The sequence below is a fragment of the Aphelocoma coerulescens genome (genome assembly GCF_041296385.1).
Source record: "Aphelocoma coerulescens isolate FSJ_1873_10779 chromosome Z unlocalized genomic scaffold, UR_Acoe_1.0 ChrZ, whole genome shotgun sequence".
Lineage (NCBI taxonomy): Eukaryota > Metazoa > Chordata > Aves > Passeriformes > Corvidae > Aphelocoma > Aphelocoma coerulescens.
This window is the reverse complement of record NW_027184085.1, coordinates 39823090-39835570: the sequence shown is the minus strand read 5'-3', so window position 1 is coordinate 39835570 and position 12481 is coordinate 39823090. Positions and strand designations below refer to the sequence as shown.

The 12481-nt window shown below is 40.8% G+C and overlaps 1 protein-coding gene across 1 annotated transcript in view; it reads right to left on the bottom strand.

Moving 5' to 3' along the window:
- The window catches only part of LRRC2 (leucine rich repeat containing 2), an 80227-nt gene that overhangs the window by 41351 nt on the left and 26395 nt on the right, over nucleotides 1-12481 (bottom strand). Inside the window, exon 4 of the mRNA XM_069001403.1 lies at nucleotides 3187-3343. Coding sequence (XP_068857504.1) covers nucleotides 3187-3343 — 157 coding nt within the window. The remainder of the gene's footprint in view (nucleotides 1-3186; nucleotides 3344-12481) is intronic.

Genomic DNA, 12481 nt, shown 5'->3' with positions numbered 1-12481 from the left:
AACATAAAAGCTACTGATGAGCAGAAGTCACATAATTTTAATGCAATTGAAAGAACAGTGATTGCTACTAGAAACACTGAGTCTTTTTAGCTTGTTTCCAAAAAAGGTCTGATACAGGCTCTACATTACCCTCTACTAGAACAATCTACTTGTCCCCTGGTCATCAGTGGTGTTCCCCAGGGCTCAGTTTTGGGGCCAGCCCTTTTCATAGTCTTTATTGTTGATCTGGATATGGAGGTCGAGCGTCCCCTTAGTCACTTTGCAAACAACACTAAGCTGGGTGGGAGTATTGATCTACTATAGGGTGGGAAAGATGTTCAGTCATCTGGACCGGCTGGATCAATGGGCCAAGGGCAATTGCATGAGGTTCAATAACACAAAGGGCTGAGTCCTGTCCTTGGGTCACAACAGCCCCATACAGCACTACAGGCTTGGGGAAAAGCAGCAGAAAAGCTGCCTGGCAGAAAAGGACTTGGGGGTGATGGTTGACAGCCAATCGAACATGATCCAGCACTGTGCCCAGGTGGCCAAGAAGGCCACAGACATCCTGGCCTTTATCAAAAATAGTGTGGCCAGCAGGACCAGGGCAGTGATTGTCCTGCTGTCCTCAGCATTGATGAGGCCACACCTCAAATCCTGTGTTCAGCTCTGGGACCCTGTCCTAGTTTCATCCAGGACAGGGCTAAATTTTGCAGAAGCCAGGAGGGGGCATTGCTAATACCCAGAGGTTGTTCAAGACCACCTCACATCATTTTTCAAGGGTGAGAGAAGGGGTCCCTTCTGGTTGAGTAAGTATGGCAGGGTATCACTGCTTTGCTCTGCAACTGATGTTTTAGCTCTTTCCAGTAAATTGTTCTTATCTCAACCCCTGATCTTTACCTTTTGTGCCACAAATATTCCTCTCCACACCATGCAAAGGGGAGGGGGAGAGGAGAGGAGAATGAGTGAGTGCCACATGGTTAGGAGTGCTTCAGTGAGAACATTAAATTGGGGAATACCATTTCTAAACCTTCACAGCTCCAGACACTGAGGTGCTGTAGAGTGTCCAGAGAGGGGCAACAGAGCTGGGGAAGGGTCTGGAGCACAAGTTTTATGAGGAGCAGCTGGGGGAGCTGGGGTTGTTGATCCTGGAGAAAAGGAAGGTGAGGAGTGACCTTATCACTCTCTACAACTGCCTGAAAGGAGGGTGTAGCCAGATGAAAGTCAGTCTCTTCTCCCACATGAGAAGTGGGAGAAGCAACAGGATGAGAGGAAATGACCTCAAGTTGCACAAGGGGAGGTCTAGATTGGATACTAGAGAAAAAAATCTTCACTGAAAGGTTGGCCAGGCATTGGAACAGGACACTCAAATAGTAGGTAGAGTTACCATCCCCAAAAGTGCTAAAAAAATGTGTGCATGTGTCACTGAGGGACATGGTTTAGAGATTAACACAGTGGGGATAGGTTTATGGTTGGAGTCAATGATCCTAGAGGCTGTTTCCAGTCTTAACAATTCTCTGATTCTGAGATCTGTATTTGTGCTTTTTTAGTGGAAACAGATTTTAATAGCATTAATAATATTTTTTTTCTCATTTTCATTAACAGTGCATAATATTATGAGAATAAAGAAGAAACTTTTTCTGCGTCTACTCACCTCAGTTGTTAAGCAGCAATCCCTTAAAACCCTCTGTTTAATGGTTTAGGGTAGCCTCTGTCAGGAAACTCGTAGCCTTTCCCCTTTCTTCCAAACTATGTCTTAAAAGTTGTTTGTCCATTAAACTCACTGACCTATCTGAGTTCTACAGTCAAAGTGCTGGTAAAACAGTGTTCATTTTATGTCCATTATCTCCTGCTTACGTCTTATGATCTGTTAGTGTGTTTCGATGCCAGGCTGAAGCTATAAAATATATCTTGATGTCTGTGTAAAATTTTCTTCGCAAAATATAGTACTAGTAAATAAATCAAAACACTCAAATAAGTGTTACTTGAGTAATAGAATACTAAAAGAATAGAAAGTTTTAGCACAGATTTCTGTGTTTCAGGACACTCTCCCTCTTCCTGTTTTTCTTAATTAAACCTATGATATCAAGCTAGGTGGAGGTTTTAGTCTTTAAGCTGTACATAGTCTTTTAGTGTACATAAGGAATGGAAATCATGGAGAAAGCTTAGGACTACTGCATTTAAAATCTAAGGCTGAGATATTAGTACAGCTGGGTGCATGGGCTCGACAGTGGCGAACCCATAGTGGGCCCAGTTTCTTCAGCTCTCAAAGATGCCACCTGTTACAGCCATATTTTTCCTTGTAAGAGCAGTAAATCCCTCTCAATGTCAATACAATCTGTCAAACAGGCTTTTATATTGTAAGATCAAAAAACACAGGAGAGGCAAGCTTTAAAATTATTGTTATGGAGCTTAAAACGGCAAGGGTTAACGCATGAAAGCATTAAGAATTTGTTTCTCTAAAACTCGTAACATCAGGTTGGGTAGATTTAGATTAGATATTAGGAAGAAAATCTTCACTGTGAGGGTGTTGAGGCACTGGCACAGGTTTCTCAGAAAAGTGGTGGAAACACCATGCCTGGAAACATTCAAGGCCAGGTTGGAAGCAGCTCTGACAAACCTGGTCTAATGAAAAGTGTCCCTGCCCATGGCAGTGGGGTTGGAACTAGATGACTTTAAAGGTCCCTTCCAATCCAAATTATTCTATGACTCAATTATTCGATAATATATATCTTTATTAAATTAAGATCATTGCTGAACACTTTAAAAAATTTAAATTCATATTTTTTGCAGGATTCTGTTTTTGTTTCCTTTTCCCCACAACCTTATGTTTCGATTCATCTTGTTTGAGGCTTAAAATTCTGTAATACTTATATTTTTCTTAACCTGTAAGGAATATAAAACACCACCTGTTCCCAGAAACAACTCTCCATCTACTTGAATATAAGCAATAACTGCCTTATAATCAGACAGCAAAAATGTGCTAACTTTTTCCCATGTTTGATCCATACTACATACCTGGTTTTCACTACAATCTGGCAAGTATAATTAAAGACAGAGAGATATAAAAATGTAGAGGGGATTGTTCAGTGTAAACAGGGAAGAAAATTATCAGTAAATTAACAAGAATATCCATGGATGCTCATTTCCCTGCATTAGAGTTAAATGGAATGAGTATAAATATCTGAATATCTTGGACCAACTTACCAATCTCTGCTGGAAGATGGTTGATTTGATTTTTTGACAATTCCAGTACTCTCAGATCTTGAAATAGTGCAATGTAGGCTGGAATGGTTTGTATCAATGTATTGTACACGTGCCATTCTTTCAGATAAGTCTGTTCTTTCAGAGAATCTGGGAGTTCCTGTAAATGAAATAAGAACAGGCAAATAGAAAGCATGAAGTTAGAATTTTGTTACCCTGTTTCCAAATAGGGAGAAAAATGCGCTTTGCCTTAATTATCTTGATGTAGAATAGCAGTTTGCCAAAGCCTTACAGAAGCTGTCTGCTTTTGAAGAGCATTGCAGCTGTGTTCACCACATATTTATTTTTTTAACTCATAATGCAATTATTTGCTCTAAAACAGAAACCTATCTGAAGAACTCAATCTGTTTGGTGTCTCACACATTATCTCTTTTTTCCAGATGGAGGATTTTCCTAAAACACACTTCAGTGCTTTAATTCACACATAAAGATGTAGTGAAATGCAGTACAGAACAGAAGAGTACATAGAGAATATCTAAATAGGGTTTGCTAAAAAAAAAAGAAAAAAGGTGTGACTATGTTCTGAATACCTGCCAATGTTTCAAATTTTGTTTTCCAAGACAGAACAGAACCATTTCAGATAGTGTACACACATACCACCTGTCTCAACTTCCTAAACTGTTACAGCAGTGTTCAAAAATTTTTCCAGGTTTTCTTTAGGAAGAATAAAATTGATTTTTAAATTAAATAACAAAACTTACCTTTAAATCAGTCCACATTTGCAAGAAGTTCTTGATTTAGTCATGCAGAATCCTTTGCTTTCCAAATTCCAGGAATTTTTAAATTTCCTGTGATTTCTGAGTAATTTTTAGATTATTCTATTTAACAGAACTCTTTAACGTAAAAAATGAAACTAAAATTTATAAAGCCTTTGGAGTCTTACAAAATTGCTTTAATTAATCAGTATTCACTTCAGATCTACATGTCTTTGTTTGAATTTTGTCACTGAATTCTTTGAACTTGAAACAGACAAAAATCAGTTTCAAAAGATGATGGCTAGATAATTTTAACTCCACTTTCTTAAGCATCACATAACTTACCAGCCTGTCCTATGTTTTATAGCACTGTGCACTGGTAAACATGAGAAATAAATAATCTGGAAGAGGTTCTACCACTAACTTTGCTCTGTAAGAAGACATGTGAGAGTTTCAGCCTTTCAATCTTTTATAGATTTCAGATTTGTTTTCTGAGTGTGAAGAGTATGACACAGTAGGAATTAGTGTTTTTATAAAAAGGATAGTGCTCATTTCTTTTTTTCCTTCTAGATTTCATAGATCTCCCAAGACGTTTATAAGAGTGATGCATTTGAATTAGTTTTTTTTATGAATGCTGAACTTCTGGATTAGCAATACTGCTACTTAACTCTTAGTTAAATTAAAACATCTAATTGCAATTATAGGTATACTGGACTGCTGACCAGAAGCCTCTCATTTCAGTTCTTTTCAAATTTGCACATGCAGACAGAAAACCTATGTTTTGTCATTCTGCCTTGCTACCTTCCCTTTCATATTTGATACAGATAATTTCATTTCTTATTTCATCTTCCAGTTAGATATGTGTGTGTATTCCATTGTGATCCATCTCCTATATTTGTCAGTTTAAGACAATTAAAAAATAAAATACCTCAAATGTCTCAGGGCTGGTAGTGAGAAATCTCTCCAAATTTGTGGAATTAATCACTATTTCTCACCTTCAGTGCTGCACATTTTTCTGCAGCAAAATAAAATACTAGATGACAACAAAAATTTTGGTTAGTATTGTCTTTCCTACCTGTAACAAATAGAAAATTCAGCATAGGGGATAATATTTAGCTGGAGTGTCATAGATGTCTCTGTAGGGAATAACTATGATTCAGAGAGAGATGAATAATCATACTAAAGGGAAAAAGATGCCTGTGTTAACACTCTGTTTCTCCACAGTTCAGACCAGTCTTTGACTTTCTATTGACCTACTGGTTTTTGCACTTTTTTGTCACAAGACACCATCTCCAGCTCTTTGGTGGCAAATACAGCCCTTTTCCCTCTGAAGCCAACAGCCATGCTGTTTTCCCACACTGAAGGGGGTACTCCATAAAATTCTTCTTGATCCATTGAAAACAGTGCAGCACACAAGGCTCTCTGCTAGATCAAGATCAAAGTCATTCACCATTTTAGAAAAATTAACCCAAAATATGGAAAATATTTGTTTATTATTAATGCATAAAGATTTTTTTAAATCTCTATGTCTGCATTAAGGCTAGTTTAGAGCACCAAGATATTCCTGTGCAGCAACAAAAATACATTTAGACATTACTTCAAAAGAATGGAAGTAGATTCCATTTTTCTACCAACTGCCAACTTGCTTTTCTTTCTTGAGAATATTTCTTTGTATCATATGATCATATTTACAGTTTGCACATGCAAGCATGCAAATACTTTGCTACTATGTGCCTTTTCAATATTTTCCATTTTAAAATACATTAATTTTTGTGTTACTGAAGCATAAATGGATGTGATATTTTGCTTCATTTACAAACTAGATAGGGATGGCAACTGAAACTTCCACAAGCTTTACGTTTGCTTTACTCTCTGATTCTCTTGTGTTCTTTTGTAATCTTCTGCTGCCATGCTAGAGCTGGCATCCTGCTGATAAATTGCTGCATGAAGACTGACACTTGGAGGATAGCCAATCTTTTGTCTTTAACAGCAAAACAATACTTCAAACTTGTTTGATTTTTGGAAGAGAAAAAAAGTTTTAAATAAATAACAAACATACAACCACTGTTGATTATAATGTTTCTAATTAAGAGAGAAAATTACCTGCTAAACCTGAGCCTGAACTAAAACTGTGATCAAAGCTCTAAGAAGTTTCAATTTGGTTTATTTTCCAGCTCTATACTTTTATCTGTCATGGGCCAAAACAAAATTTTGGATCCAAACCTCCCACTCTTTTAAAAAAATTTTAAGCTAGTTCCAGGCACTCCCTGCTGCAGGTCTCCAGCACAACACTGGCACTGTCCCCGTGTCCCCCCTGTTGTCCCAAAACAACTGGGTGTTGTCTTTCACGCAGTGTGCAAGAGGCTGATCCACACACAGGAGTTCTTTGACTAATTTACAGTTCTGCAGAGAAAGGGTTGCTGGGTGGCAAGCCCTAAACCTTAACAAAGCAATTCTAACAAGTAGTTTATCCTTCTGACACCTGGACATCACTCCCCAGCCACTGGCTGCCCAGGGTGGTGGCACCCCAAGCAGCTGAAGGCAGACAGGGCTTAGCTAAGCAGGGCCAAAGGCACTGGGGCTATGTGGGGGCGATGGTTTGGGTCAGCTGGAGCCTCTGTGAGGAGAAAGCAGGGTCTGCCTTATGCCAGGCATGGCTGCTTCCAGCTGGGTCCACCTGCTGGAAGCCCACCTAGCCCGTTTTGCGCATCCCCACCCCGCTGTTACAAGGCCACTGGGGTCACTGCACATGGGGTACCATGATCACAGCAGCACACTCCTGGGCCTTTTGTGGTGCAGGGGTCTCATGGTGCCTAGAATCCACTGTCACGCAGGGCCACGCGTGACAGGAGGTTATTTGAAAAACACTAAGATCTGGAGTGCCAAATCCCAGGAGAAGACTTCCCTCAGGAGGCAGCGTCTCCCCTGAGTGCCTCAGTGGCAGAGGTTGCCAAAGAGTCACAGGGTGACAGACTAGGGGGATGGGACCACCACCTCCTCCTCCACCTCATCCTCTTCGTCTTTCTTCTCTTGCCCATTAGTGGGCCACAGGCAGCCGTAGGCAGCAGTGCAGGCAGAGGAGCCGTGAGTGCCTCTCACTGCCAAAGCTCAAGAGATGCCAAAGGCAGCAGCTTCTTCTGACTTCATCAAGCAGGTGACAGCAACAGAGGCAGAGAGATAGGGAGCTACTGCACACAGACCCTGCTGCCCCCCCCCCCCCCAGCTCCTCATCAAGCCCTCTGGAAGCCCATGCCCTCAATGGGCAATGGGCAGGGGTGGCAGCAGGAGCAGTCCTGGAAGTGTCAGAGACCAAGAAGGAGGTCTTGTCAGAGGAGGGGGGAGTCTTGAAATTCTACAACCCCCAAGAGGTGTCTCAAGTGGAACATAATGAAGACCAAAACTGGAGTGCTAGAAAAGAGAAGACCCCCTTGCCCCTCACACGTCAGGCATGGTCAGAGTACTGGGGCTTTAACAATGGGGTATCCTAGCTCAGTATCCCACCTCTAAGCAGGAGGGAAAGAGGCTCAACTTTGACCCTGATTTATGAGCCTCTCTGGGAGGCTGAAATGATGGATATGAGGATGACAGCAACATCCATAGCAGCAGACACAGAGAGCCAAGAAGCTGCAATTCACAGGCCCTGCTGGTCACCCCCCAGCTCCTCCACATCAAGCCAGCTGGAAGCCCATGTCCTCAGTGGGCAGCAAGTAGGACTGGCAGCAGGGGCACTCCTGCCAGCACCAGTGACCAAGGCAGAGGCCTTGGCTAAGACAGAGAAAGACTGGGAAGATAACAGAGACCAAAAGCTGTCCTGAGGAGAAGACAGCACAGAAAAAAATTGGAATACTGAGGAAGAGAGTTTTCCCATGCCCAGCCCACACAAGGCATGAGAAGAGCTCTGGGACAGTCAGCTACACACACCCACAAGCACCGAATTGGATCTGCCGAAGTGGGTCCATAACAGGCCTTCTTATGACCTGGATCTGTCCTGCTTGGATTGGGAGGAAGAAAGTTTTTTCAGCTTTGAAGGTGACCTCATGTGGCATATGAGGGAAAGAATCGCTTCTGAAGAGACCACTTTCTGGAAGGAAGATTTGATGGCGTGGAATAGGAAGTCATTTGAGCGTATGCTACGCAGGTCCTCACCTCCAGCTGTCCCCAAGCAAGGGGCCTCTTTCTTCAGGAGGGCACTTGGTGCTCTGTGCTGGGTGTTCCAGTGCTCTTGCCTCACAAGACAGCCAGAGCTATAGCAACCCGCTGCCAGCATCAGGCAGATCTCTGGAGATGGCAGCTGGCCCTAAGCCTGTGCCTTGTAATATCCCAGGAGATAAGGGGCTAATGTGTATGTCTCAAACAGCAATATACGGATGGATGGCTGTGGATCCAACCATTATTTTGGTAATAAAATACACAAATTGTTGATAATAACCAAGGATTTTTGGTAATAACATGTCATGGGAAAGAACATGACATGGCTGGAGAAGGCAGCCACACAGTAGGCTGTGCTGGCCCAAGTAGAGCAGTGCCTCTTCAGGACAAACATCCTTGTTGTAGCTCCCAGAGATAAGCACGATGCAGAACCACCTAAGCACAGGAACAAGGCCAAGAAATGGCCTTGGACTGCACAGGGATTTCAAGGCCACCCAAAACCCCCAAAGGCCTCCAACCTATTTCCAGAAATGTCTGTAAGAATGGACTGTTCATGATGACAAATTTGCAGAGCAAGTGAGAAACCTGCCTTCAGGGCACGAAAACCTCTCTATAAAAAGTATCTCCTTCAAGTCCCGGAGGAATTTCCCATGTGATATTAGACTTGGGGGAAAAGGAGATAATAGCTTCCACTTGCTCTCCTTGTAACTCTTCTGTCTGGCCATTAAAAAAGCCAAACAGAAAATGGTGATTGACCATGGATTATGGAAAACTAAATGCTAATACTGCACCTTTAACAGCAGCAGTGCCTAACACTGCTGAGTTAATTGCCATAATACAGGAAGATCATCCAAGTTTAGCCACCACCACCATGAAAGATCTATACTTTATGGTTCCATTTCAGGAGAGCCATTGGAATTGTTTTGCTTTCACATGGGAGGAGATGCAATACACTTTCACCCAAATACTGCAGCAATACCAGGACTCCCCCACACTAGGACACTTTACCCTAGCCCAAGAATTAGCTACAATTTCAGTAGATGAGGGGATAAGGACTTACCAATATATTGATGATGTATTGATTGGGGGTCCAGACACAGATAAAGTGGGAAACATTAAAAAATATATTATTGAGCACCTTGAAGGTATAGGGTTAAAGATCTCAGAGGATAAAATTCAGTGTCCTGGTAAGAGAAAAAATTCTTGGCAAGGGAGATGCTGTTTGTGTTCCCTCTTGAGACATTAACCTCAGTGTAGCAAGTAACCATGTCATAAATTAGACAGGAGCAAGGGCACCTGAGGAGATCTGCCCATAGCCTATCCCAAAGTGGTTCGTTTTGACAAAGCCCTGAGGGATGTTACCATCCCCAAGCACATACCCCACAGGCCTATCTTGGAACTTTTTCACCCCATGGCTTAACACTGGGCCCAGTTCCTGGAAATTAAGATGCACTGGACCCATATCCAACAGGCAGTACTTGTGGAAACCCTCGCACCCACTACCTGTTAAAGACTATTGTGCTCCCATTGTCTCCCTAAATATATTTGTTAGACTGAAATGACACCTGGATTTGCAAGATGAGTAACTATCTTGTACCATTTGGATAGGCTTTGAGATTTAAAATGCTTTTTACACTTTATATAGTTATCAGATCACATCAATGGACAATAGAAAACATCACATGGCAAGTGCATACATCAGTTGGACAAAGTATGCCTCTTGAGAACTTAAATTGCAAGTCCAATAAGTGTCAAAAAAGGTTTTTAAAAATCAATGAGGATTAGTTAAATTAATCTTTAATTACTTAAAGAGCAAGATGTATGTGGAATGTTATATTCAACCAATAGAGAATGTTGCATTACCTTTCATAATGCCTCTACTTCCATTAAGAAAGCATGAGCTAAAACGAAAGAAATAACTGGCTAAACTGCGGAACTGTTTCAATCCATGAAACCAAATGACTGGTTTAGACAGTTGGAGCCCTATCTCCTGGCTGATGTCTACACTCTGATCATTAGGACTTATAGGGTGGGGCTCATGGTTACTGCAATTTGGAATGATTTCTTATAAAGAAAAAATTAAGAATTATTTTCTTAATTATTGGAATGGCAATTGTTTGATATATGATTTGTTGCATTATCTCTTCTGCTTCATTCTTTTTTTGTTCCTCTGTTTGGTATGTTCACATCACCACCATGGATAAAGACAATGATCAAAGACTATGACTACTGATCAAAGTAACAAGGTGGTGTAAGGAAAGGGTTAATAGCATTTGCAGCTTATACTTCAAACAAGCACTCACTGGTAGCTATCTTCTGCTCGTACTATCTCCTCTATCTCTGTATCTCTCTCTGCCTCCTCCCCACCTTTTTTCCCCATATGCTTAATAAAATTGGTACACAAAGTAAAATTATTATTCTTAAACCAGCATTTGGCCTCATTTGCACCTTCATTTGGGCAAAGGACTTTAATATCAAATTGTAGCAGTAATTTACTGATAAAACTTTGCAAGTTTTTTTGGACCCTCTAAATGTTGTCATTTCTTTCAAACATGGGCATTTACAAATCTGGGGTGGGACATCGCAGTCCCAAGGGACCAGTGTGGGGGACTTTGTTGTGGACATGTTAATAAAACAGGATGATTTTCCAACCGTACTCACTTGTGCCTGTTGCTTCTTGAGGGAAAGATGAGTTCAGGAAAGGCTCATGCTGACAGGGAGAGCAGGAGAGCCCCTTACTCCTGTTCTATGGGCTGAGCAGAGACCCTGCCCTTAGCCTCTCACATACCTCTTGCACTCCAGCTCCTGACCAGTTGAAGCCCAGAAGCACAGAGGGGCTGCTTCCCAACAGTGCCACCAGGCTAAACATTCCCCAGGCATTTAGGGTCACGGGTTAGTGGTGGATCTGACAGCGTTAGGTTAATGGCTGGACTCGATGATCTTAGATGTCTTTTCAAACCTTACTGATACTGTGATTCTATGAAATGTAGTATGTCTCGGGACCACCTGTAATAATAAAAGTGGTCATGACTGAGTCAGGAACTTTTTTTTTTTTTTTTTGAGGGGGGAATATCTCTGGAGAAATCTCTGGAATTTACATAAGCACAAGAGAGATTTTCCCTGTCCATTCAATGCACCAATGCTACTTGACCCTTTGTAGGAAATAAATACATCACTGTCACAAACAGTTGGGAATAACAACTGGAAATTCTCTGTTCTCAGTGAAAATACATATTATGTTAGACAATAAAACTGTGAGAATAAATACAAATATAGTAATTTGCTGCCTTGTTCTATGAGGAAATTATATGCAAGAAAATCATGGTTTATGAGTAAAGAATTTTACCACCATTCACTTACTTGCACATCTGACAATAAAGTTTTTTAAAGTAGGTATGCATCCAGATCCTCTACTTAGGTAAAGCAGAATGGCCGAGAACAGTCCTACTCTGTATTTGAGGAGCATCATCAATTTTCCTCTGCCAGTATTGATATCACAACATTAAAAAATTTGTTTATCCTGAATATTTTGTGAAAAACATTTAAAATTCACTGATTCACTAGAAAATAAATATTCATTAATTAACAGCAGAAAATAAATACTCAGAGGGGAAAAACAGAGTTAAAGTGATTTAATTTAAAAATTCATATGAATATTCATGACATTATTTTGCCTCAGTTTCTAGTTCTAATGGTGCTGTTTCTCTGAAGAACAAATTTAATTGAGTAGATACATGTTTATGTGTACACAGGTTCTCAATTATCAACTCTGCATTGTTCTTTCCTAAGCATCCAATTCATAATATATATATAATATTTTATATATATATTATATATATATATATACATATCTTTTTCACAGTGTGTTTGCCTGTAAAACTCTCAAATAAGTAATTTTCTTCTTCTGAAACATACCTTGGGAACCTGAAATTACTTGTGGCACAACACACCATTCTCATGCTGTCAAAGTCCCAAGTGTTTTGCAAACACAGGAAAATTTAGGAGACTCACTGCTGGGGCAATACGACTGTATTCTGCCCCGTTTTTATTAAAAGAGAAAAAGAAGAGAAAATCTGTCTGATTTCACTCACAATACCAGATTGAGATTTTATGATTATAAGACCAGCCCATTTTTTGTTATATGCCCTTTTCTTTCCTAACTTTAAATATTAATTCATTACTGTTCCCAGCTGGCAGAAATGTACACCCATGGGAAGTAGACACTAGAGTCACAGAATCACAGCATCACAGAATTAATTACCTTGGAAAAGACCTTTGAGATCATCGAGTCCAACCTATGACCCAACACCACCTTGTCAACCCATGGCACTAAGTGCCACATCCACTCTTTTCTTGGACACCTCCAGGGACCATGACTCCACCAATGCCCCGGG